The following is a 27,334-nucleotide window of genomic DNA, read 5'->3' as shown; positions in this document are numbered from 1 at the left end:
AGGTAAGAAGGATCAGGGAGATAGATCAGAGCAGACCACTGAAGTTCTAATGCCTTTTAGTTTCCTGATCTATAGGAGAAAGGTGGTGATAGCATCCTAACATGTAAGAATTTGGTTTAATTCTTCCGTGGTGTATTCGTTCAACATATTTTTATTGAGAGCCTATGAGCTATACAGGGGACTCTGTTTCCATCATCTAATGATGCACATTTATAGAAACTGCTTTCTCAGAATATCAGGTGGCAGTTTAGTACACTCCACTTAGTAAGAATAGGATTGTACAATACATAATGACGTTGACATTAAATGGGTGTTAGCAACAGAGAATGGGGTAGGACAGGATGGTGATTGGATACCTACAGCGCGTATGATTCAACCTTAAGATACTTGAAAATATTTTAGTTTCAACAGATGTGCTTGACTAAGCATTGATACGTCTATTTGAAAAATACTTTTTTCCTTAAGATTGGGCATCTGAAATCCCAGGATGTTAATGAATGCACACATCATGCACATACTTTGAAACTAAGTATCATGTAATTAGGCCACTCAAAAGAGTTATCTTGTTTTCTAGGAAGGTATGTGTCAACTCTGCATACTATGGGCCAAGGAGACACTGCTTATGATATTGTTTTTGCATAGTATACAGGTATATACGGCCACTGAGCGTCCTACATATTAGTGAGAGAATGCTGAGTGAAGGAGTCCATGACAGATTCAGATTCATAGGGATGAATATCATCTATGAACTCTCCAACTCTGCTACTGCATGCTATAGCATGTGTACCTTTAAAAGGTCTCTGAGATACTTTTCACATAATTAAATGGAGTTTTAGCACATAAACCTCTTGGCACATAAAAAAAAATTGTAGGATTTAGTGCTGGAAGGGGACTTCAGACACCAGCTATTCTAAGGCTGTCATTTTACAAATGAGGAAATTGAGGTCTACAGATGTGAAAGACTTACTCAGTCATTAGTAGTGAATAGTAGGGCTGGGTCCTTGTACTCCAGATAAATGCTGTGCTATAGCACGCTGCCTTGACCCAGGCCAGTCATCATGCCTACAGGATACCAAGGGAGGACTGAATGGATCAACGCACCATCCAAGTTTGAACTTTCTTTAAAACAGCCTCTTAAGCTCATTGCCTCACCATGGCCACTCAGATTACTAGCATCATTTCTTCTTGGCAAATTATTTAATATAACCAGTTTCATTTAAAGGAATTAAATGATATTTCTTAGCGAATGTCATCTGTTATTGTTGGTGAGTATTTACAATACAAGTGAACCAATCCACTCTATTTTTCAATCCAAAAGAAAATGGGAAGTCTTTTGGAATGAGAAAGAAAAACCTTACCTGGAAGCCTGGGCTTCAGGTCAAAAATTAAATGTTTTGGTGTATGTCTTGGTACCTTGCCTTAAATTAAAAAAAAAAAGAAAAACAATACAACCACCAAAATATTTCAATTTCCTTCTCTACCACCAGCCCCTAACCAGAGGAAGTGAGAAAAAGGAAGTTTAGGGAAAAAAAAACCCCATACATATTTATATATCATATGCTTTCTAAGTAAGCACATGAAGAATATAGTTATACAGCTAATGTTTTTATTCTCACTAATTTCAACTCCTTCCATCAAATGATTCCTTTCTTGTTTCATAGTTAGCAGAGATGCACGAAAAATTGAACTCTTAATAAATTAAAGGAACTGGAAACTTTTGGGGTAGAGTTTGAAGTTTATGGGAAACCAGCTGCCTCTAGAGTAGCTTAGCTGTGCTTCAATATTAAACAGTATTTTAAAGCTGAATTGGGAGTTTTCAATGCTCCCAATTCAGTTTTTTAAATAAAAGTTCAATGTTGAAGGAGCCCAGCTGCCTACAAGATATCATCTGGGGTCAGGCAAATAGTAGACTGAAAGGAAACGGGCAGTCATGGATCCCTTCTCAAGGAAACTCATAGCCCTGGTTAGCTGTGTTCAGAAAACCTATGGGAAAATATTAAGAACAGAAGTTAGAAGAATTTTTAAAATTGAAATATGAATGAAAGATTTTATAACTATATCCTCATTTAGTTCTCTGACAATTAGCAAGTTTAATTTTGCTACTGTGTAGTTTGCTAAGGTTTAGTCTCTCTAGGATTAGGTAACAATATAAAACCAATGTTAGGAGAAAATGAAGTCACAATGTAACATACATAGCCTTTAGGCTTCAGGTTTTGTGTTCTCATATTCCTAAGGTAGTTTCTAGACCTAGAAGAATATAGGCAGTCCAATGAACTCAAAAGTTATTGGAATTACTAACAGCTAATAACTATTCTTCAAAATCTTGCTTACTAAGGAATTTTCTTAAAGAGCCATTTTTTCTGTTTATTTTATGTGACTATTAATGGCCTTTTAAAGTGTTTATACATTAGTATAAGGAACAGTGTGAGCATAATTCACATAGCACAAAATAAAAGCAGCTGTACCCATTATAAGAGCATCACTGCCAGGGATTCTAAATATGTTTGTGCCTGATAGCTTTTGGACTCCAGAATATCCTGCTATCTCGGTTTAGCAGGCAAAATGTTAACCAAGACAAGGCAGGTTATGATTTTCATCGTGGAACTTCAATGTCCGTGTGTGTGTATGTGTGTGTGTGTTACACACATGCCATCAACATGTAAATTTTACAAAGGCTAATACAAGTCTTGAGAGAGAAATTTTCAGATGGTCTTTCTCAAATGAACAAGGTACTGCTGGGAAAGTACCACTAGCCACCTAGAGAGAGAGAGGGCATGCCTTCAATGTCCTTTACAGTGAGTATACATAAGCAGACAAACCCTCCCATAGCATACCATACAAACAATTTTAATTGTGTAGTTACAGTCAATAACCACTCCTAGTCAGAACAGTTCTGCATAAAGAAAATTGTGATACACTTATAAAAACAGCTAGCTGTACCAAAATAACTGGTGTTTTCATAGCAATAAACTCATAAAAAAGAAATACACCTTTGTACAGAAAATTTATACAGATGTTGCTTTGAAATTGATTGTAAACCAAAGGAAGACACATTGCAAACATCAATTATTTTCACATTAATTGCATAAGTTTCTAAGGTGATCTATTAGTTTTATTTACCTAAGCTTATTTGCATGATAGTAAAAATTGCATACAACAATAAGAGTGAAGCTTATAGAATGAATTGCTTGGATAACATCGAGCACTTTTTATAGGCAACTGTGTAAAGCACATTTTCTCTATTTAAAACTTTTAAGACACTTTGTTTTACTGCCCATCAAAATACATTTATAAATAGAAAAGAATCAGTATGAGAACGAGGAAGCAATATTACATTTAACGGAAACTTCCAAAAAAAATTAATTACAACATGATGCTGCAGGATCTACAAATAAATAATGAGGACTAAATTGTGTTTCACATTTTCTTTCCATTTTGAAAAATCATGTAACAATGAAAATGAAAAAAAAATATTACAGTGACCTTTTATTTCCAAAAAAGAAAACAAATCTGAATTACGGCAGTGCCATATAATACAAGGCATTTGTTGGCGTGTGTTATTTTAAAACTGCATTCCACAGTATATAGTTCTTTTGTAACATACAATAGAGCAAGAGGAACAAACTCTCTTTTTCTTTAAAATAAGTGTGAGTTTTCAAAGATCAAGTGTGGAGTGTTACAGTAATAATAATAATAATAATAATTAATAATAACAATAATAAAAATGAAACAATAATCACCAAAGTTGTAATGCTTCTTTGAAAGCTTCAGAATCAAAAATCACTGGTATCATGCTTATTGGATACAACAGGGTGTAGCCAGTGAACACAAATTAATATCAAACAATCCTCAATGCTTCATCTGTAGCTGTAGAGCAATTTGTAAAACAGAGTAAAACATTTAGCGGTCTGCATTATCCATTTTTTTTCATTTCATGTTTGTGTGTGTGTGTGTGTGTGTGTGTGTGTGTACGTGCGTGTGTGCAAGTTTCTGAAGACTCATTGGCCAAACAATGAACAACAAAGGTTTCTGAGAGAATGCAAGATGGAATTTTCATTTAATTAGTTAATACCAGTGGCACTGTTGAATGAAAATAATACTTTTATCTTAGTCTTTCAGATCAGCATTAATGTCCGTGTTCCCTTCCACTGATAACTCTTCTTCTAGTTTCACTGAAAAAAGGGAGTTTGCATTTTTATCTTGGACACTTTCTTCCAAATCTTTCAGCAATTCTTCTTCTTTATACTCTGCAACATCCACCTCTAAACCCGAATTGTCCTTCAGTTTCCCATGATGCTTGAGATAATATCGCTGGTTCTGAAAGAACTTAATAATAGTATACTTGGGAAGGTCAAGCTGGGCAGAGAGAGTCTGGATTGCTTCTTCATCTGGATACAGGCCTACATCTTGTATAAAGCTCTGTAGAATTCCCAGAGCTTCAACAGAAATTTTTGTTCGAGGTCGTGTCTTCTGCCGATTTTCATCCTCTGATTCGGCTGGTGAAGCAACAGTAGGCTGCCTAGGGGGAAGTCGGGGCCCAGGCTGCTGTTGCTGGGGTTGGGGCTGCTTTGCTGCTGCTGCTGCTGCTGCTGTTGCTGCTGCTGTTGCTGCTGCTGCTATAAGGACAAGAAAAAAAATTAAGTTCTATTTTTGATACTAATCTATAAAGCTTACTGGAATAAAAAAAAAAGTAGTCATCATTCCCACAAATGGCTCCTTAGAGGAACAAAGAGTTGGAATAAAAAGCATAAGACAGCTAAATGGCTCAAAACATTAAAAAAAATCCACCTCAAAATAATATGACCTAGGAAGGAAGAGTACTAATATGGTGGATTATCATGGATTGGTGGAACCTTTAAATCCCTGATTTTGGGCCTCTGCTCTGAAAAGTCACCAGTTAGCATTCTGGAAAAAGTAAGCAATAAACTTAATTTGGAGGATACAAAACAAAGAAGAAATTAACCAAGTAAATCATGATGTAATTAACGAAGATATTTAGAACAAGGATTTAGAAACAATTGGAATCAAAGATGTTTTCAAAAGGTGAGCTATAGGAACCAATGGAAAGAACTAATGGGTGTGTGTGTGTGTGTGTGTGCGCGCGTGTTAGTTATTCTCAACCAGGAGCTGGAAAATGTCATTTTGTTTGAAGATCATGTTTAAAATCGAAGTCAATTCATCAAGATCTGTTACTGTTTCGAGTTACTATCCCTTTTTAGTCCAAAAGAACCAGTGAAAGTCTCTGATTTATGACTTTCTTATCAAGTGACACCAAAAAAAGTAGCAAAGCTCCATGACAAAGACCAAGAGGATGTATCAATGGACATCTTCATCATGACTGAGCTGTAAAATTTTACTTTAGCTGATTCTGGTGTGTAAAGACTTTTTCTCCTTAGCCAAACTCATATTGCGAAGTTTCAAATTTAGTGTAGGCATGCTTGTTAATAATTAGTATCTATATGTGCTGTAATTTGCTATATATAATTACACATAATAAATACGACACATTCACATATTGTATGCTGTAGATACTTTTTTTTATCCAGCAAGGCAAATCAACCTGAGTAAGCAGCAAAATATTAGAATGTTTATACTATGCATAAGCATTTCCTTTTATCCCCCTAAGAAGCAATTTTATTAAAAACAATTTACATTTTCAAACAAGTACTGTTTTATACTTAACATATATCTTTTTCTTTTTTAGTTTTGCTAAATCAAACAGTAAATTTTTCAGGCTTTCACGATTATTTTAGTGCTTGATATTCTGAGGGATTGCCTTTTTCAATATGTTTTATCTTTAATACATACTCATGGCTTTTTTCCTAGTGGCTGGAAAGCTCCATTCTTTTTAGCTTTGTAAATATATATGTATTTTCTCCTATAGAGATAATATAAGTAATTCACAAAGATAGCAGAGTTGGAGAATTCTGCCAACTGTTTTGTCTTCCAAAGAGGAAACTGAAAAGATGTCTGTAGATTTCTCAAACAGCAATGAATGATGTAGCGTTAAGTTCACCCTTGACAGCAGTAGAAGCAAAAGGGTACCCTGATGAACTATAGGAATACAGAGTTTGACACTGGGAACCCAGAACCTGGACCTTTTGTGTGGGAGTGGGGAAGGGAAGGAATTCTTATTCTTCCTAAGCACAGGTTGGATTCTGTGGCAAAACCTCCTTTTGGGGTTGCTGCTATTGTGTGGTGGGGGTTTCCCCCCCCAAGTAATGATAAATTATTTCTCTTTGATGGAGGGAGTGGGTCCTTGAAACCCCCCCTTCTCTCCCTGACATGTTTAACTTGTGCCAGCTCACCTGTGGAGCAGCACCCAGCCATGGTCCAGGGGTCAGCAGGCTTGGTGAGAAAGTACCTCTAGGCTCTCCTTTCACAAGGGTGGTGGGAGAGGGGCTCTGAAGGAAAAACAAACATACATTGACTCACCCCTGATTTGGGATTTCTAAGGGAGGGACAAGTGAGAGGATATTAACAGACTGAATGGGAGAGAAGATGTAGTTGGGTTACTATTTTATTCTTGCACTGAATCCAAGATACAGAAAGGCTAAGTCTGTAAGAAACTTTCTCCACACCAGCATTCATTCCTTTACTTGGGACCTATAATAGTGTCAATCAGAGGTGGGCTTGGATTTTAAATTCTGATTTAAAAGCAAAGGTACAAGCTAACCAACCCACCAACAATTTTTAAAAATCCACATATACCAAAAATCAACAAATAAATAAATAAATAACTTCCCATTAAGAAAGATTCTTTCCAAGCTACAAGTGTCAAGGGAAAGCTGTCACACTCGGGGGGGAAAAGCACACAATAAGGAAAGGACACATTGATTCTCCTTTTATCTTCCAAGGAAGATGACAGTGTATTGTTATATCTTGCTAAGAAGCCTGTTTAGTCTGGCAGCAAAAAAAGAAACACTCGTTTCCTTTGCTAAGTTTCAAGCTTTATTTACTTAGTGCTATATTGGATTGGCCAAGGTAAACTAACCTGAATCTGTTCAGCTGGAACATGGATAATGTGGGAAGGTCTGTCACCATGGTGATGAACAGCGTTGCTTTCTTGTTCATAAATGGCATCTCGTTCGGGCTGAGGAAGACTGAGGAACCTTCTGATCATGGAGAGATTCTCCCACAGGGTCCTGTTTTCTGGAGATGGGTCTTCTTTCCAGCGTAACAGTTCACACAACCACCCCTGAAAGGTAAATGTACCACATGGTCAGCTTACAGTAGTGGATGGTTGACATAACAGTCTCCCTTTTGTATTTAAGAAAAATCAATAACAAAATTAACATTTTTCATCATTTTAAAACACTCTTCTGAACTACGATCTACTACTAATTGTGAGACTGTCGACAACCTTTTAATTTGTATCCCAAATCTACCTCTGCAACAGTGGTTTGTCATAACTGTTTGTACTGGCAGCCCCAGTTTTCTCTTTTAGGGATTAAAAATACATTTTCAAGACTCCAAAGCATGAAAGCATTTATCCAAAGTTCCAGAATATGAATAGAAGTCTATCAAACTTCAGTGTATGTATACTATTGCATATTTCTCTTTCCTGTTGTATATGCCAATTTGTTTCCAGTTGAGGAGACTTAATATAGGTAATGATTTCCCCTTTAGGGAATTATTTTTCTCCTAAAAAAGGGGCTGCTTGCTATTGTTTAATTATTTTTCCTATTCTGGACAAGAAGAACTTTAGAACTTAGGTTTTTACTAAAAAGCTGTCCAACATAAATCATAGCAATGGAAACTTTCTTTAAGATCCTTTTAAAAGAAAAGGATCCCTCAGTAAGATACCTAAAGGGTAGATTTTATTCCTTAGCATCAATGTACAAAGGTGGTTGGAAGGCCAAAGGATTCATTGTTTTCCTAAAGACTAGAAGGAAGAACAAAAGGATGAAAGACAGAATGTGCCCTCAGCAGAATCTCTGGTGAGTTTTAGTTAGATCCAGCCATAAAGGCCTGAGTTACAATTTCTTTGAAAAATCAAAAGGTTAAAGGATAGTACACCTGTCTAGAACCCCCCACCCAGGGGTTACTGTCTTAGTTACTTTGCTAAACTAGGTAAGAGGGCTCTATGGGAAAGAGGTGCCATGGGAAGTCTCCAATACAGACAGAGTCATGTTACAGCTAGAAGGAGACACTGACTCATTTTGTAGATAAGGACAATAAAGGCAAGGATATTAGTCAGGAAAGAGCAGAAAGCTGGTTTTTCCTTCGTGATTTTAAGTTAGCCAGGATCAGGCCTGGGAAGTTAAGGATGGTGGTTGGACTTTGTTTCTTCACCTTCCCCTTCCAAATGGACACTAAACAGACACATAAGAAATGATTCTATTTCCAATAAAATTATATGCTTATTATTTAGGAGAAAGAATATGGTTTGGTAGAAAGGTTTCCATCTTCATGTTCTTAGCCCTGAAGTATTGGTCGTTTCATTTACTGGGCAAAATTCAGTGGAAATAATTAGAGGAACTAGCTGTCTTTTAGATAGTTTAGCTACACAACGTGGCTAAAACAGGCCAATGCTGTCATCACTCAACAGATCCATTGCTAGTTTAATAGGGTCTCTTTGAGAGCTGTTGTTCTACTTCTTTTTCTTTTAGTTAGACCAGAGCTCAAGCTTGATCATCTAAGTGTGATACTGACTCTACCCCATGGATTTAATTCAAAGCTTGCTGTATAAGAAAATTCAACCATAAGAAGAAAGGACAGATAAAAAAAACCCAGGCATATTTTCTAACTTGAATGAATAATTTTTTAGTTGGCTATGGCAATCTCATTGCAAAGTTTTGAAAGAACTTTCCTCTACTATACTTTTCAATGAATATAGGAAACTAGGAGACCAATCGTTACCTTCATCAAAATGTTTACAGACCATCCACACTCAATTATGGCTGTGGAGAATATTTGCCTAGCAAGTCGTTAACCCCTTTGAGCCTTCCGGTTGGTCAACAAAACGTTCCAGAATTGTTGTAAAGAAAATGCTGTTACAACTTTAAGCACCATATAAATTTGAGGAGTTATTCCTTAAACCCCACTGGTAAAGTATTCTTTTGGAATTAAGGCAAAGACAGTAACAGGAAATTTTTAATTGTATCTATATCTAAGAGACCTGCCTAAGTGAATACTGGCTTTTAGGTAATGCCAGGTGGGATCTGGATTCTTACTCTCCTGTGCTCATACATTCTGGATGGCGTTTTATTATCATTCTTCACCTAATTGGGGCTGGAATCACAGACCCTTTTTCTCAGCCATGCCTCTCAATAGTGATATCTCTAGGTTGTGGATACTATCATGTCTACTGTAAATGATCATATTAGCATATGTCATTCAGAAGCCACTAAAATTGTAACACAAAATGGCACACTTACTAATTTTAGCCAAACAGTCTATATCCCCACAAAAAGAAGAACAATAAGAATTCCAGAAATTTCCTTGTAAGACAATGGATTATTTCTCAAATATGTAACTTAAAATGGACAAGAGATCACATAGATGTTAAAATGCTGCTTTGAGCATGGAGAAACATCAAAGAACCTGAATATCCTTTCAAAACTTTCCTTAAAGTTATATAGAGATCAGTTAGCACTTGGATATATGTGAAAACATGTGGATCACAGATGTTCTTTGGAAAAGAAAATCATTAGTTCTCTTAGAATGGCTAATAATGATAGCTAATTCCTAAACAATCACGTTCACGCTGGTTTAACAAATATTTCAGAAAAAGAGCCTTGACTCATTCAACAAATATTTTGCTTATATTGTCACTTCTGTGCTTCTATGCTTATGAGATGGATCCTTATTTTTATTAATTGCCCATGACTAACATAACATTTCCAGTAGTTTGCTATTAACCTCTGCCCTGAAATAATACTTCTAATTCCTTATCTAAAAATAATTTGATGAATTATAAGTTGAAGCATGTGTCTGGTAGCCTTTCAAGGCAATAAGATGATTTTAAGAGACTGAAATCAGATGCTTCTTAGAAAATATTTAAAGCTGCAGCTGGGAACTGTTAGCTCTGCAAGGATATTCTAACAACAACAGCAACAACAACAAGGGCGATTTTCTTAAAACCATAATGAAAAACAGACATTTGGACATGCCAGTTATGTGGCAATGTGGAAGTAATTGGCTCATTTCCAGTTTGTGATGGTGAAAATCAGGTTTGCGGTATTTTAATACTATCCTAAAACTAACTTTGAATATTCTGTTTGAACTGCATATTAAGTGAAATTGCATTGATGATGACAGAATATTAGTAGAGGGGACTGAAGTTAAGATACTTAGATCTCTTGTAAAACCAAGTGTTTATCACCAGGTGCTGGGTCAGCACTGTATAACACGTGAGCATTGTTACTAGACAAACCAATCTAAAGAATATTCTACAGTAAAGTTGAAATATTATTGTGCAATATTTAACAAACACAATTGTGTTCTGCCAAGTAGTGTGCTGATATTTTTGTTTTTGTTTTTCTTTTAGGGGTAGATACAGGCATGCTTGGGGCAGGAGGAACAGACAAGTAGAAATATACCATAGTTTTTTCCTTCAAAATACAAATATGACTATGTTTCCAGAGAGGTCTATGGTTCTTAAAACATGACATGACCGGAAAGTGGGGATGAGAAACCACGAGCTAAAATAGATCACAACTGTTCTACACAATCTGTAGAAAGAAAAAAAAACCAACCAAAACGGGGAAGTAACAGTCTTAAAATAATTAGGCCAATCCATTCTCAGGAAACTAAAATGGTACAAAGGAACCACCTAAACTTTAAACACAGTAAATTTGCCAAGCAACATTACACTGAATATAAAGAGGGCAAAATATAAACAGTAGCCACATGTAAATAAATTAGTAAAACTTTCAGGATGTTACTACTTTTCAAACTGACAAAGTTTAATTTGACACCTTCTGTTCCAAACCCTTTGTTTCTATTCAAAATCACGCCTTTAGCTGCTATCAATCACAATGCTTCCCTTATTACTTAAAAAAAAAAAAGAAAAAACCCCTCACAAACCCAACAACTGGCACAAGCCCTAGTTAAGCTGAAAATGCCATGCAGATGAATTCTGAGATAATATGTTCAAACCTGTTATATACAACACAAATCCTGTAAAGTTATGTATTGTAAACCTACATTTATTGAGAACTAAAAGTCTTAAATCCATCTGCCACAAAGGAAATACTGTTATGCACTTTATAGTAACCAAGTACCATCTGCAAATGTCTTGCTACAGTAAGCAAGAAAACGGTGAAAAAGATGCTAAACCCAAGATGTATAAAAAAATAAATAAGCAGCTTCTTACTGTTTTTGGTTAGGGATTTATTAAAGAAACATAAGAGGTTTAAAAAAAATGAGAATACAGAATGAGAGCAAAACTATCGCAGGGAAAAAAAAAAGAGGAGGGGACCTCAAACTCAAAGATAATAACAATGACAATTTATGACAGTCCAGGAGGCGCATGACTGTATGCTCATTTTAAAGCAGAAATTAGCGGTTCTCGGCTCAATATTCTAATGATGTGCTTTACTGACAGGATCGTGTTGTACCACATTTAAATAAAAATCCTGGCACCTTCATCTCTCAGCTGCTAATTTCCTACCAGACAAAATCTCTGATTTCCACTCCACTCTCTTTTTAGAACAGTTAATTCAAGTCAATTCACTTTCCAACATTATAATGGATAAGGGGTGCACGCTGATTTTAATTGACTGAGTAAAGTAACCTCCTTTCAGGAATGAATTTATTGTACCTCTCAAGTCTTGCCAGAGCGATCCCTCCATATCATGAACAGCAGACAGTTCTGAGCAAAACTAGTTTTCCATGGAAAATACTTTAGTTTTCTGCAGGAAAAGTTCTTTTGCCTGCTACAGACAGGCACTGTGTGTGTGTATACACATACATACACATATATACATATATAGTGTGTGTATATATACACACACATACATGTATATATACATACATATGTATATATGTAGCGTGTCTGTAAAAACACACACATATATACATATACAATATACATACATATGCATTTCAAACCTTGTGAAGTAAAAAAATGACAATAATTTTCACTGTAACTAGGAGGCATAAATACATTTAAAAGAAAAAATAGAATGGCAATTTGAATGCTAAAAGGCAAAACATTTTATAGACTGTATGCTAAGATATGATTCCTCCCCTGCCTTACGTATTATTTTCAGGCATATTTTGTTCCAATCTCTGGGGCATATGGTATAATAATATATGGTATTAAAAGAAATCAATCTAAATAGGGAGGTATTTGATACAAACATTTTAGTGAAAAGCATGAATCACATTTTAGCATCTACTATGAACAAGGATTAAGTACATAATCCATTAAAAAAGTACTTCCAACTAAAAAAAAATCAGTATTGTAGACTAAACTACACTACACCTTTGGAATGAGTACATTTTCAACACCCAGCTCTAAAGCTAGCAATTTATCATTCAGTAAATAATTTTCGACTTTTAAAAGAATCTGTGAGTGTTACTTATGCTAATGAAGACAGTTTTGAATCTGCCCACAAACATGCTAATAGAGGGCAATTTTTTTTTATTTACAAAGCTGAAGACACTCAAGGGTGATTTTCTAGCAATGTTCCATAAGCGAATAAAAAGCCGCTTTAATTGTAAGAGGCCCCAAACTCTTCCCCCCCCCTTCACACTGGGTTTAAGGATAGGACAGAGATCCAAATGGACTAATGATATGACAAACTTCTGCTTTCAAATTCACAGAGAGTTACGTTTTCAGACTTTGCTCTTCATTTCAGCGGTGCTGGGCATCATCAGTGAGCTTTCCTCTAATGTAATACAGTCACATAAAGAACTGACAGACTCAAAGGAGGTCTCCTATCTCACTGGGGGCCCCAATAGTGACCGTGTATATTATCGGCAGAGTTACTTAACTAAGAGAAATTGAAACATCTCTCCGAAGTATTTTGTTCCAAAATAGTGACGTAAATGTCATCAAACCTTTGTAGAAATTATTAGTATTTAGAATAATGAAATTATTAATTTAGAATAATAATATTAGTATTTAGAAAAAAGTAGTTTTTTTTAGTAATATGTATATTATAGATCACATTTATAAAAATGAAAATTCATCATTATTTATAGACTCCCCCTTTTATATTGGGATAAAATGCATTATTGTGTTTTGAGTATGTATGCTTCAAACCAAAACTTTGGGATTCATTATGATGAACGGTTGCTTTTGCCATAAAAGAAAATAAAAGTCATAACATGTAACAGTGAGAAACATAATGGTGGCAAAGGAATACTGAAAGCATTTTAAATTATTTACTAGGTTAAAAGGGTGAAATGGTACTTTAAATACATCAAATTTCATCATCTGGGCCATTTTTTGGTGGCAAAGTGGTATTGATCTTTCCAAATGCTCAAAATTAACTATTTCCAGAAGGTCATTATTTGATTAAAGGCATTGAAGTTGAGGGCAAGAAATGATGCACTTTGTCTTCTTTCCCATTCAAATCATCACATAATTTAATCAGAACTATCTCATCATGTCCTGTAATAAAAATGCCCATCTTAAGATACTTTTTGGGTTTTGTCTCACATGTTAACCTTTAAATGCTATGAAGTTCTTTTAGAAGAAAAATGTTTGCTAAATATTATTTTATAAAACAATGAGTGGGGTTTCTAGCATTAACATTAAGAAGTTTTTCTCCTCTATAAATTATATGAAAATACTATTGTATTCTCAGTTCAAGAAGATCTTTACATAAAGTGAAAAATGTAAATTATGCAAATAGCTAGACTAAGAAATGCAACTGCCCTAAGGCACAACTCAGGAGTCTTTAAAACCCAGTCTTCATCTTAAGTAACTGACCCTATTAAAAATATATGTGAAATAAATTGTTTGGCTTCCAGTCTGGAGTATTATAGTATTAACAAAATCTTTTCCACTCTAAAATCACCACATAGACAGTCACTTAATTTCAATATTCTAAAAAGGATAATCAGCAAGTTTTGCCAATTACACAAATAAGGGCATACACAAATAGTGACAGTGAGCTAGAAAGCATGTTTCAGAATGTTTCCAGTTAATACCATCTAGGCTGTGGGTATGGTTTCTCAGTACTGGACAGGGATAGGGGCTGGACCTGTGATTTCATAGATATAGGACACTCCTGGGGAGAAAATTCCTTCTACCAACTGTTGGTTGGCACCTTCTATGTGACTTATAGTCTTAAAGAGCTGCCTAAAGCACTGAGTAAGTTCAATGGTTTGCGCACAATCACACAGACACTATATTTCAGAGCTGGACACCAACTCTTCCTGGGTCTGAGGCAAGCTTTCTCTCCAATAAGCTATGACTGCTTTTATAGGTATTGTATACATTTTATAAAGCACAATATACAGAGAAGAAAAAAAAATCATGTCACTCTAACAGTACTTTGGGTTTTTGTCAATTTTTGGGGGGGTATGGGGGTTTGTGATATTCCTACTAGAAGACTTTTTTTTTTTAGAAAAGGCAAAGATTGCTATGCTTATTTCTGTACTACAAGTACAACCAAAACGACTCATCTTGGTAGTCAAAGATTCATGGTGTCCTAAGGAAAGAACACATTAAAATGCTTTGGTCTAGCCATGCCGTTACCCTGTTCAGTGGATTTTAGTGGTCCCCTATTACCTCTACAATCAAATAAAAACTCCTCTGGATTCACAACATGGCTTCAACCTTCTCTTTGACGACATACCTTTTGGAGCAGCCACATTGGCTTTCTTGCTGTTGCACAAAATACTGCCCCCAACCCTCATCTTTGCCCTTAGCATACATTCTCCCACAGGCCTGGAATGCTCTCACTTCTCACCCCTCCCCACAAACTGTTTCAATCCCTAGTCTCCTTCAAAGCTCAGCTCAAAAGCCATTTTCTACAACCAGTTGGCCCAGTGCCTTTCCCAAACTAGAGAACAGGACCTTGTACTTATTTTGCAAGTCCCTATAGATGTACAAGTTATCTTCCCCAGTAATATGGAAGCTCCTTGAGGGCAGGGATTCTTCCATTTGTCTTTGTATGCCAGCAATAATAAGCCCTTCGTAAAGGGTCTGCTGATTGGTTGGGATGATTATTTTGTAAAGGAAAATAATTTATTTAAAAGTTTCCAAAATAGAAATGAAATTTTGCTTATTTTGTGATGAGCGCTCAATATTTTACAAATTATGCCTATTCTTACATTTAGTTTAAAATAAAGTAAAAAAAACAGTCATTTTTATGACTCCAAAGTTCTTCTCTTTATGGTACTATTCATTGATTCAAGTACTCTCTTCTCAATGACTACATTTAGAATAAGATATGAGTTCTTAAAAAAAATAATAACCAGGGAATGTGTGTTGCAGTGATTTATGTTTTGCCTCTGTGGTTATTTGTGTTTTATTGTGTGTGGGTGGTGATTTTTCTTTTCCTCAAAATTGTTTGATTAAATTTCCACAACAAGGTATTTTCTGAAATCTGATCAAATGTGGTTGAAATTACTCTCATTTAGAAAAGTTATCAGGCTACAGGGATGTTACAGGGAGGCATATATGTATGTATATGCATTTACTGATAAAGAAATATAATTTTGAGTATATACATACCTATGTGAAATTTTACATGAGCATATATATTTTTCAAAAAGTTTTATTCATTGTTTTGTTTCTACAATGTATTCATTTCTTGATGCTACTGAACCCTCCTTGTAACAAAGAAAAACAGTTAAACAAATCCAAGCAATTCAGGGACTTCCTCCAATAGTTCAGGATATGACGTTCTGCATTTTTCATCACCTTTCTACTGAGACAGGGAAAATGCAGTTGATCTTATGTTTGCAGGATTAAAATTAGTCATTACATTTGATCAGAGTGTGTGGTTTTTTATTTTCTAATTGTTGTCTATACTATTATACTCCTTGTGCATATCGTTGCCCTGGTTCTTCTTACTTCATCGTACCTGTTCAGACAAACCTTCCTATGTTTCTCTGAATTCCTCATAGTCATCATTTCTTTCAGGTATAGTTAACAGGAAACTGCTCAAAATGTATAGTGATTGACTGGAGAGCAAATGAGGGTAGGAAAGACCTACTTCTTCCTGTGCTTAAAACCAAAAAGGCCCATAATAGTGGTTAGTTAAAAATCTAGGCCCCCAAATCTAGAGAATGTGGAAAACTGAGAGAATTCAGGGAGAAAGAACCATAAAATAGAAAATATAACCAACTACCACAGGAATTCTTCTTTTTTTTTTTGTGGCATGGATGACTCTGGCAATATGGCAAAGCCTATGGATTTCTTCTCAGAAGAATGTTTTTAACTTGGACTTCTGTTTCCTCACCTGTAAAGTGAAGGTTTGTATTTTGTAGGATCTAAGACTCAAAGTATCTGCCTTCCACCAAAATAGGCACTTAATGTAATCTACTGAATTGAACTGAAGCATCTCAAAATAACTGCATTCAGGGCAAGACTAAGTCCAGTGTTTGATGTTACCTCGGAGAGTAACTAGCCACCAAAAAGGCTGATTTTAATGCAAAGAAATAATGGAAGATTTTGATTTGATATTTTTTCAACCCAAGTCTCTTTTCATGACCAAATACAGTAAGTAGCTAAAAATTAGACATTTAAGTATCTCTATTTTTATTCCTTCATTCAACCAAGATTATATGTAAAGCACCATGCTGGGACTGTGGGGGTGACAAAGAAATCATAGCGACCTTTTCCTCAAAGAATTTACAGTTTTTAACATGGAAGACAGGACATGGGAACAAATAATTATAATTATAATGTAAGCTAGGGACCTGTGATTTTATTGGATACAAGAAACTCCTAGGTGTGGAAACTCCCTCCATCAATGTAAGCTGGTACTTTCTCCACAACTTATAGTCTTGGACAGTTGCCTAGAGTAATGAGAGGTTTTATCACAGTGCCTGGCACATTAATAAATGTTTATTGACTGAATGACTTGCCAGAAATTTGTTTTGAGATTGATTTCCTAGTCTGCCTCTCAACATAAGTAAGGAAGGGGGGACAGAGAAGAGAGGTATAGGTAAATCAGAAGTTCAGAAGCAGGGGAGATACTTTTAGCTACTGTGGCAATGCCTTTCATATAACTTGAAAAGGTGAATATATATGTGTATGTATGTGTATATATGTATATATACACACACACACATATATACATATATATATACACACACACACACACATATATACACACACATATATACATATATATACACACACACATATACATACATACATACATATATATATATATATATATATATATATATATTTAAACAGAATCCAGGCAATGTCAATAACATGCAGTATATATCTCATAAAAGTTCTAGTCCTATACTAAAATATTGAAAAGTTCAATTCAATCTATACATAGTCAACTTTTCATTTTCCATTGTAAATCTTATATTTAAGTTTCTATTAGTATAATATGCCCAGCAAGGAATTCATTCAAAATGGATATTGTATCTTAAAAAAAAATTCCCATGATACTTAGAGGGGTGGGGAACCTATGCCTCGAGGCCACACCCCATCCCTGTTTAGCACAAGAGCCTTGAAACCAAAAACAACCACTTGGTTCTTCAAGCCAGGAAAAGGAAACCACAGAGCAGAATGGCATTTTTAATCAATGTGCAAGGTAATTCTGTTGATCTCTTTAAGGAGGAGGAAGGTGTGAGAAAAAGGACAGAATACACAATCCAGACACCTTTCCAGCTCCTGATTTGTGCCTTTACAAAGTGGTTTTGTTATCCTTTCTTTCAAATTCTGAATAACTGAAAAAAATAGATGAATAACTTAAATAACTGAATAAATAATAATAGAATAACTGAAAAAAGAATCATTAAATATAACCATGAAAACATTCTACAGCCAAACATTCTTTTTTTTGCATAATTTCTGCTGCTACTCTGCCCCATGCACACAGATAACTGGGAGCTAATAATAATAGCTAACATTTATATAGCACTTACTACGTGCCAAGCACCATGCTAAGGGTTTTATAGCTATTATTAGCTCATTGGATCCTCATAATATCCCTGCCAAGTAGGTGCTATTGTAATCCCCATTTTACAGATGAGGAAACTGAGGTAAGCAGGGTTAAGTGATTTGCTCAGGGTCATATAGCTAGTAAGTGTATGAGGCCACATGTGAACTCAGATCTTCCTGACTCCAGGCTTGGTGCTCTGTCCCCTGTGCCATCTAGCTGCCCTGTGAATTGCATAATATCAGTAAAATATAGAAGTATCTCACTTATTTATAAGGCAGTCAGATTTTTCATCTTTCAGCCATTCAGAATGTGGCTGGGAATGCCAAAGCAAGGCCTTGGAGAATGGAAAACTTTTACATCTCAATAGGAGCTTACAGATGAGCTCCCCACCCCACCCCCCCACCTCCCAGCTCTCAATCAGACAACTACTTCAGAAAAAGTACCAGGCTAGGTGACAGCTTATGGGTGGGGGGGGGAGTGAAGATACTTAAGATACATACAACTAAAGCAGGCTATGTCAATTTATTGTTGGGGGCCAGAGGTCCACTGAAGCTTCAATAGGACTGGGGACATTACTGCCTTATAGGACAGTTCTATAAGTATTGCTCCTAACATTGTAGTCAGGTAATCATGGAAGGTTAAAGTTTAAGTATTCATGCAGCATACTTAGAATGCGTATATACTATATTGGAAGTATTTATATAATACATTTTTAAAAGATTACCAACAAAAATGGAAATGATTTTGCCACTAAAAGGACAAAGCTCCATCTGGAAAAAAAAATCACCAAACCCAAACACCACAATCATATCCCAAGAATTAAGCGTGATAGTGCTATATTTTTCTAGAAGTTATTTGCTCATTCATCTGCTTTGTTATGTGGCCATCATATGTAGGCATGTATCTATGTAGATTAAAATTGTCCCAATTCCCTAATAACAAAGTCTGAGGGTCATTAGGAAAAACTTACTAACACTATAACACATGTGCCCCATTTTAAGGGAACTCCATATATAAAAATGCAGGATCACATAACAGATAAATTAAGAAGTGAATATTTAAATTGCCAAAAGATTATTTTTTTTACAAAATAATTTCTTCCAAGTTTATTTTAGCTTAAGCATACTGGACAGGACACTAGATGTTTTAGAGGGGCCTGATTTCATAATCCTGCCCATACCAACTACGATTTGTGTGCCCTTAGATTTAGAAATCACTTCCCATTAATGGGTCTCAGTCTCCTCATCTCTGAAAGGAAGGGAGCTCGTGACCACTAAAGTACTTTCTAGCTCTAAGCCCTATGCAAATAAATGGATGACTCTACTATTTTATGTTTTTAAAAGACTTGATTTTTAAAGGAAAATTGACTACATCTAACATTTAAATATTTTATGTATTACATTAAATATGACTAATAAAGCCTTGCATATTTTGACTAAAAAAAAATAGAGGAGGTAATTAAATGTTTTTTTTTCTTTCCCATCTATAATTTTAACAAAGGCACTGAAACTAGAGTGAAGACAACCAGCTCTTAGCATATGAGGAAAGAGAAACACTGAAAGAAGAGTTCTCTCGTATCGGAGGATAGAGCTAGAACCAACAGATACAAGGTACAGAGACACACTCTCAGCTCATCTTAAGGGAAAACTTTCAAACCAACTGAGAACTCTTTACAAAAGAAAAAGGAGGTTTTGTAAGGTGGAAAAGTCTTCTGTCACTAGAAGTAAACAGACTGAATAAGCCCTTGCCTAAGAAATGTGATTTAGTGGAATCAGTGGACGTGGCTTAACATAATGGCTCTGCCACGTACTAGTTTGGTGATGTGTCATTCTTCTCAGGAATATGGAAACTGACTCTATCAAAATAACCTGTTGATTTCAGGTAGACATCAATAAGCCTAGTAACACAGAGGTAGCATTATTGAGTGGAAAGGACATAAATTTGGAGTCAGAGCACCTGGGGCTCAAATCCATGTTCTCCTAGTAATATGACCCTGAGCAAGTGACTTTTTCTCTGGGCCTCAATCTCCTCTTCTGTAAAATGACTATTTCTGAGGCCTCTCCCAACTCTAAATTCACTATTCTATGATTGCAAATCTGTCATTTTAATCTTACCAATTTTGACTTGATTTTTACACTAACCTCTCCCTTTGCTCTGTAGTTGAACTGAGGAAAAAGGAAACTTTAATTTATAATTTATTGTTTATTTGGTCATTTTTTTAGGTCTCTACCATTTGTTCATACATCCCTTATTGATTATAATTTTTATTGTGTTTTAGGCCATAAAGGATATATTTAATATTTTCTCTTTCATTTTTGAGTTGTTGATACCTTGGCATGTGATCCATTTATTTAAATGTGTCACATGATGAGAAACAATTGCCCTTTCAGTAACCATTTGTTTTAATAATCAATAATTTTAAAAATCAAGACAATATCATATCTAGCTTTTCTAACATTTTCTTCAGATCTTTAATTTCTTATTTATATTTCCTTTGGATTTGTACATAAGAAAGAACATGAAAATCTTGTATAATTTGTCTTATTTTTTATTATTCAATTGGCTTTTTCTTCAAGTACTTCAATACTATACATATATTTCATATTGACATTATTTCTCTATCCATGGCACCTCTAAACTTCATATAGTATCCTTTTTTTTTGGTTGTTTTGAGTATAACTATTTTTATGCTTTCTTTAACTGAGATTTTTCTTGCTACTGTTGGTTTTTTTTAGATCAAAATGAGGCATTCTATGCTATCTCCTCATTTTAATTTTATATGAATCTTTATGTTTTGAGAGTTTGTTGTTTACAGAAAATTGTTGGATTTGTTTTTCTAATCTATTCTGACACCTTTCTCCATTTCGTGAGTTTGTGAATGCATTAGTTATCCCACTCCCAGCTAAGACATGAAATTTGTCTTTTTCTTCTCTTAAATCCTATTACAATACTTTTTTTAGATATATTGAAAAGAAGTCAGCACTAGGGATCTATAACTGATCCCAGTCTCCTCCCCTTGTTTTCACCTACCAGCCTCAAATAACATTTTTTTTTGTCTTTCACAAACATGCATACTTTTTTTTTTGGAATCAGCTGCATTTTTTTTTTCTAATGAAAACACTTCTCTCCTTACTTTCCCCACTGGATTGGACATCTTACCACCTTTTCCCTTTCCTATCCCAGCCCACTTCCCTGTTCATTATACCGTATTTCTATTATACACACACACACACACATTTACATGTTTGCACTCCCTTATCCCAGCCCAGATCAGAGTGTGATATACGAATGTGCTTCCTCTTTCCCAATTTTGATTTCTGTGTTTGAATAATTTTACACATAGTTCCTCAGTTTAAGAAAATACAAACCCCATTTTCCCTCTGTGCCTCCTTTCTCTGGGGTGTTTCTTTTTCAAACAACCAAACCCGAATGGGACCCTGAAGGAGCACTATTTTTGTTTTTCACTTCCAAAATGCAAGTACGTTCAATCCATATGGACATCACCAAGCACCTTAAAGCAATTTGAATATTTTAATGATTTCTTTATACTCAACATACCTCAGATTTTCTCAAAAGAAATGATTAGAAGTAAAATTCAGTTAAAAATTCATTTCCCCATATTAGGATTATGCTCAGCTTTACACGTCAAATTATCTTCATTTGTAAGATGTTTTCCTTTCCCCCCCTGAATACCACAATTCTTTTCTGCCTTTTCTTTACTGTTTTTAGTAAAGTAATCCTGGGAAATTCCAGCTGCAGTTCTCTAGTATCTTAGTCATCAATTCCGGGACATCAATTTCTGGGTAAATTAAACTTGGGGTTCCTCTCTTCTGACATCCTATAGATTTGATCAAACTGGACTTTTATCATCTGGTTCAAATTTTTTGGGGGCATTTTTCTTCAATGATTTCTTTAAATGGCTTTAAAGGCTTTCTCTTTCATCATATTTTTTCTAGAGACCTATGAATCTTAGATGCTCTCTCCCAATTCTGTTCTTTAAGTTAATTCCCTTTGATTGTGGAGATCATATAAGTCTATCTCATTTAATTGTCTCTTAACTTTGTTCTAATAATTTTTGTTAAGTTATTAAATTTTTGGAGTTTTGAATCCCTTATTTTATCGCAGTTTTATCCACTGTTTTGTTAAGATATTCCAGCTTCTGTTTTGAGCTATTAATGTTTCTTTCAAGTTTCTTATTAAAAATCATAATTTTACTCATAATTTCTTTCTTCAATTTACATATTAAGCTTTCAAATTACTCTAGGGTATCTTGTACTCATTCTATTTTATTTTCTTTGGTTCTATCTATAGTTATTGCAGAACTATTTTTCTTCTGTAAATTTCTCCTGGCATTTTTAAACTCCACAATATTTCTTCAGAGTAATAATAAGCCTTTTCCTCTGTTTTATCATATCTTTATAGTCTTTGTTTATCTATAGGAATTTGCAAGATTATTTTCCTTGACTCTCTTTAAATGTTTTTAAACACTTTATTTGGCTTATTTCTTGGTATTTTTGAGGTGATGATAGATAAGAGCTTAGATATAACCCTTCACACAGCCATCTTGTTGCCTCAGGAAACTATTTTAGCAGCATACAATTTGAACTATGTAAGTCTAGAAAATGTAAAGATGCCCAAGGGAAGCCTCCAAAGCACCTTTACCCAATTATACTAATAACATCTAAATCTGTTGACCTTTAAAAATAGAACACTGATCTTTTAATAAAGCTTTTTGTTTGGCTGGGGACAGAGGGTGGGGCAGGGCAGACAAAGGATAATCTAGGAAAAAGTAGGTTGTTTTTCTTTGGTGTTCTACCTTTTTCTCTCTCTCCTCTTCTTTTTTATACTCTTCCTCAAATCATTTGCCTATTATCTTATCACATTCTTCTCAGGTCATTCACAATAAAACTGTTGCCCACCAAGGGGTCTTTATATTTTCTCAGATTTCAAAGTCTTAATGTAAAGAGACTATATATTTTGGTGACTTTCAGATCTTTTCTGCTGGGAGAACTGGAGTTGGGAGGGAGGGAATTTTCTCAGAATTTCTAAGATACCACCATGTAGACAATCAACTATGCCCTAATAGATTTATTTCTGAGTGTGAGATAGTTGGTGAAAAAACTATGCTTAAATTAATACTATAAAGATTGTTACTGTCTTCAATTCAATTAAATAGGTACTCTGAAGTAATGAGCATTAAAATACAAATGTTTCCAAATATCAGAAAAATATATAAGAACTAATAAAAACATTTTTAGGTCTGCTTCAGAATTTCCTAGAAATTGTTTTAATAATATGATTTCAGTTATAGCATTGTATCCAATGAATGCACAGAAGGCACAAAAAATAAAACTTATGTAAATTGATTCAATTTTTTTCCTGTAGTTTTATCTGTATTTGTTTCATTTCCCACTGTGGGAATTAGTCATATATGAATTAAGTTTCTTATATATTCTTGAAACAAACTCCCTTCCCATTTTACTTTACTTTAAAAAAGAACCATGGCTTTTTAAGGGTGAAATAAAGCTTATCACTAGGTATATGGCACCATATAACTGAAAACAGACAAGTTTTGACAGCTTTTCCTCCAAGCTTTCTTTGGTTCAGATTTTGCCTTACACCCTACATCAAATACTTCTACCTGCTAATTTGGCAACAGTTATCCTTAAATAATTCAAAGATATGCCATAGTTTGTAAACCCTCTACAAATTATCTGCCAAATCTTACAGTTTCTACCTCCTCGACTTTTCTCCCCTTTCCTTCTTTCTCATTACCCATACAACTACCATCTTATAGTACAGGTTCTCATCAGTTCTTGCCTGAATCACTGCAATGGCCTTCTAATCACTATTCCTGCACTCAATCTCTCCTCTTTCCAATTAATCCTCTACTCAGTGATCTTCAGGCCAATCTGACCATGCCACTCCTCTGTTCACTAAACCCCAGTGGCTTCTCTCTAATTCTGTCCTATAAGTCCATTCAATGGTTCTATAATTCTATTTAGCTTTTAGCTTTTCAAACACTTCACAACTTAGCTCCAACCTATCTTTCCTGACTCATACATTATTCCCCTTCTTGCATTCTACATCCAGCAAAAATGGCCTTTATCTTGTGTTCCTCACACATGGCACTTCTTCACCTTTCTTGGTGTCCTTATGTTGGCCACTCCATATGCTCAGAATGTTTTCCCTTCTCTTTTCTGCCTCATATAATATCTGACTTTCTCCAAGATTCACCTTTTATACAAAACCTTTCCTGAACTCCCTTCCTCAACCACATGTGTCTTCCCTCCCTAATTACTATGCATATATATACGTAAATATTTACAGAATATGTTAAAAATAAGCGCATATATATATACCATTTCCTCTGATAGAATATAAACTCACTGAGAGTAGAGGTTGTTGTTTTCTTTTGTTTTGTGTCTTCGTATCCTTAGCAATTAGTATAATACCTGGCACACAAGAGCTTAATAAATGCTTGTTAAATGACTGTCTTCTAGATTTGTTGTGGCCAAAGAATTTGTCACCCTGAAGCCAACTTGGCCATAAGCTTCTTTGAATTTGGCCCTGGGAAACAGACATTCCAGGCCCATACTCAAAGTCTTCCCAGCTTGTTACAGCTCCTCAAAGCTTACCTTCCATGGGCAAGGTTTAAGAAACTGAGGTCACCTTCATGCTATGATGAGGCATGAGGCATAATCACAAACTCTTTAGTTAGTTACCAACAGGAAAGAGTATTATGAGACTCATGATTGCCCTCAGAACCACACCAGCAAACAGATTTCATATTTCTCATCTATCCACACGCAAGCTCTGAATTCCTTCTACTTTAACTATTTGACAGAAGGGATCTTGGAAGGTGGAGCACAAAACTCACTACAATCAATAATAACAACAACTGACATTTATATGATGATTTAGGGTATGCAAAGTGTCTTACATCTGTTGACTCATTTGAGAAAAAGAAATTGAATAGGTCCTGGCAGAGAAACCTTAGAACTTTTTTTCCTGGGAAAGTAAAGGAGGTAAGTGAGGGACTCAAGACACAGTTGCAGGGAGGGGACAGTAGGGTTCTTTCTGCTATGTTTACAACTATATTGGATAATTGATATTCAGTGGGACAATACCTTTCTCTCATTTTAGAGATAAAGAAATTGAGGTGGCCCATAAAGATTAAGTCCCACAGGTAATGAGCCTGAGAGAGATTTAAACCCAGGGCCCTGGACTTCAGAAGCACTGCTCACTCCACTCAGGGATCTGACTAGACAGCACAATGGGGTCAGGTTCCAGTGGGTGGAAAATGATAAATGTTAAGCAACAGCAAAATCGTGTCATTTCTATTATTATTACCACTTTACAGACCTGTGTGTGTCTGAGGGAAATGTTTCCCCATACTGGATTACCATATGGACCACACAAAGGGTAGAAAGAAGCAAGAGGACTGTGGAGGGTATTTATACAGAAATGGGAACTGAAAAACCAATATATACAGCTAGTGATTTGACTACAAATGCATATTTTGTTATATTCATTTAGAAATTAAAGTTCTCAATTTTTTTCTTTAGAAAAAAAATAATTTAGAAACTTATTTTGCCCTCTAGTTTCTAACCCATGGGGTTCATCATCCTCTTTAATACGAATCAAGGATTAAATTGATTATTAAGCAAGTTATTGACCTCTTCTCAAGCTCAAAACAAACATTTAAAATTAATTTCAAGTTAGGGGAAAAAAAGAGGAAACGATTTTCAAATAATTGAGCATAGCATGAATTGGATTTAAAAAATATGTTTATATCATAATAGCTAATCTTCACATAGTGCTTTAAGATTTGCAAAGCACTTTACAAATATCTGATTTTATCCTTACAACAACTGTGGAGGTAGGTGATATTAATATCTCCATTTTATTATCATTTATCATCCCCATTTTGCAGAAGAGGAAACTGAGGCAGATAGAGGTGAAATGACTTGCCAAGGTCACCACATAACTAGTATGTGGCTGAGGTGGGCTATGCCTCCCATCTTCCTGACTCCAACACTCTATCTACTTTGCCACTTGGCTGCCTCTCTTATGTCTATGTGTTTGTGTCTCTGAATGTGAATTTATACTTTATGCATACACATATTCCAATGACTCCTGTTGAAGGTGGACCTTTTACCTAATCTATATTCTATTTAAATAGCAAAACATTCTAGCAATAAATCAAATGATAGCACCATTTAAAGTACCATTGTTTGTAATCAAGAAATACGAATGAGATGAAACTCTTTGAGGAACCCATATGAATTCACGTATATCATCTAATGATAACAGTTTGCATTTATTTCTACTTTACAGATGAGGAAATAAAGCCCCGAGAAATTAAGTGAATTGCCCAAGGTCTACCAACCAGTACAGGGATTTGAACCCAGGTTCCTGACCCCAAGATCAATGTTATATCAACTGCACATCCCCTAGAAGAGATACTTTACTCCTATCTTTTTTGCCAAATTTGGTCTGTAACTCGTTCCTGCCTTTATAAGATTTCTTATGTCTGCTTCTTTTCCATTCCTATAACTCTAGTCAAAAGCCCAACCACTTGGATGCTTAGATATGCGAACATATCTTTTACCATCACTTTGTTTCTGTGCCCTGACATCTCCTCTCCTCAGAAAATACAGAGGAAGAATCCATTTAATATATCCCTTCTTAAAGTCACTTCATTTTACAGGAGCTTCAAGCTACTGCACTTTCTAACTTAAATTCTTAAAAACAGGTACAGGGTCTCCACCAAATGGTCTCTGGGCATTCACGGAAAACCAAGCTTTCCAAAAGGGAGCAGCCTTCAGCCACACAGAGGACCTCTACCTTTGCTTCCTTTTTGACTATTATAATCTCACTTGTCTTCTCCTCTCTACTCTAATCAAGAAAAAACTTCTTGTCTATCACCAGTGAGTCATACTTTTTAGCCACTTACCCCAACTCTGTTGGCTAAAATAACAACTTCCATACAAAACCATGTTCTTATTTTTTTAAAACCTGCTCTTTCCCTAAAATGTTTTCAAACTAATTGTTCCTGGACCAGTCATTCCCATGAAAATGGCACTTTCATTAGTAGAATAATAGGTTTTTAGCACCAAGAGGAACATTAGAGATGATTTCGTCCTGGCCAACCCTTTAATCTTAGACATTAGGAAATTTAGGCCCAGATATTTGAAATAACTTTCCCAAGGTTACACAGGTAGTAAGCAACAAAGCTGGGATACTTGTATAATCTCCTAACAATATAATTTAGAGCAAGGAGGGAATGG

The 27,334-nt window shown here is 35.2% G+C and overlaps 1 protein-coding gene across 1 annotated transcript in view; it reads right to left on the bottom strand.

The window, feature by feature from the left end:
- Positions 1-2,826: 2,826 nt before the first annotated feature.
- The window catches only part of SATB1 (SATB homeobox 1), a 94,770-nt gene continuing 70,262 nt past the window's right edge, over positions 2,827-27,334 (bottom strand). Inside the window, 4 exon segments of the mRNA XM_078151422.1 lie at positions 2,827-4,568; positions 4,571-4,616; positions 6,309-6,404; positions 6,995-7,198. Of these exon segments, the coding sequence (XP_078007548.1) occupies positions 4,108-4,568; positions 4,571-4,616; positions 6,309-6,404; positions 6,995-7,198 (807 nt within the window). The 3' untranslated portion in view covers positions 2,827-4,107.

The sequence above is a fragment of the Phascolarctos cinereus genome, unplaced genomic scaffold (genome assembly GCF_003287225.1).
Source record: "Phascolarctos cinereus isolate Bilbo 61053 unplaced genomic scaffold, phaCin_HiC Scaffold_1;HRSCAF=81, whole genome shotgun sequence".
NCBI lineage: Eukaryota > Metazoa > Chordata > Mammalia > Diprotodontia > Phascolarctidae > Phascolarctos > Phascolarctos cinereus.
The sequence above is the reverse complement of the archived record's forward strand: the minus strand, read 5'-3'. Positions and strand labels throughout refer to the sequence as shown.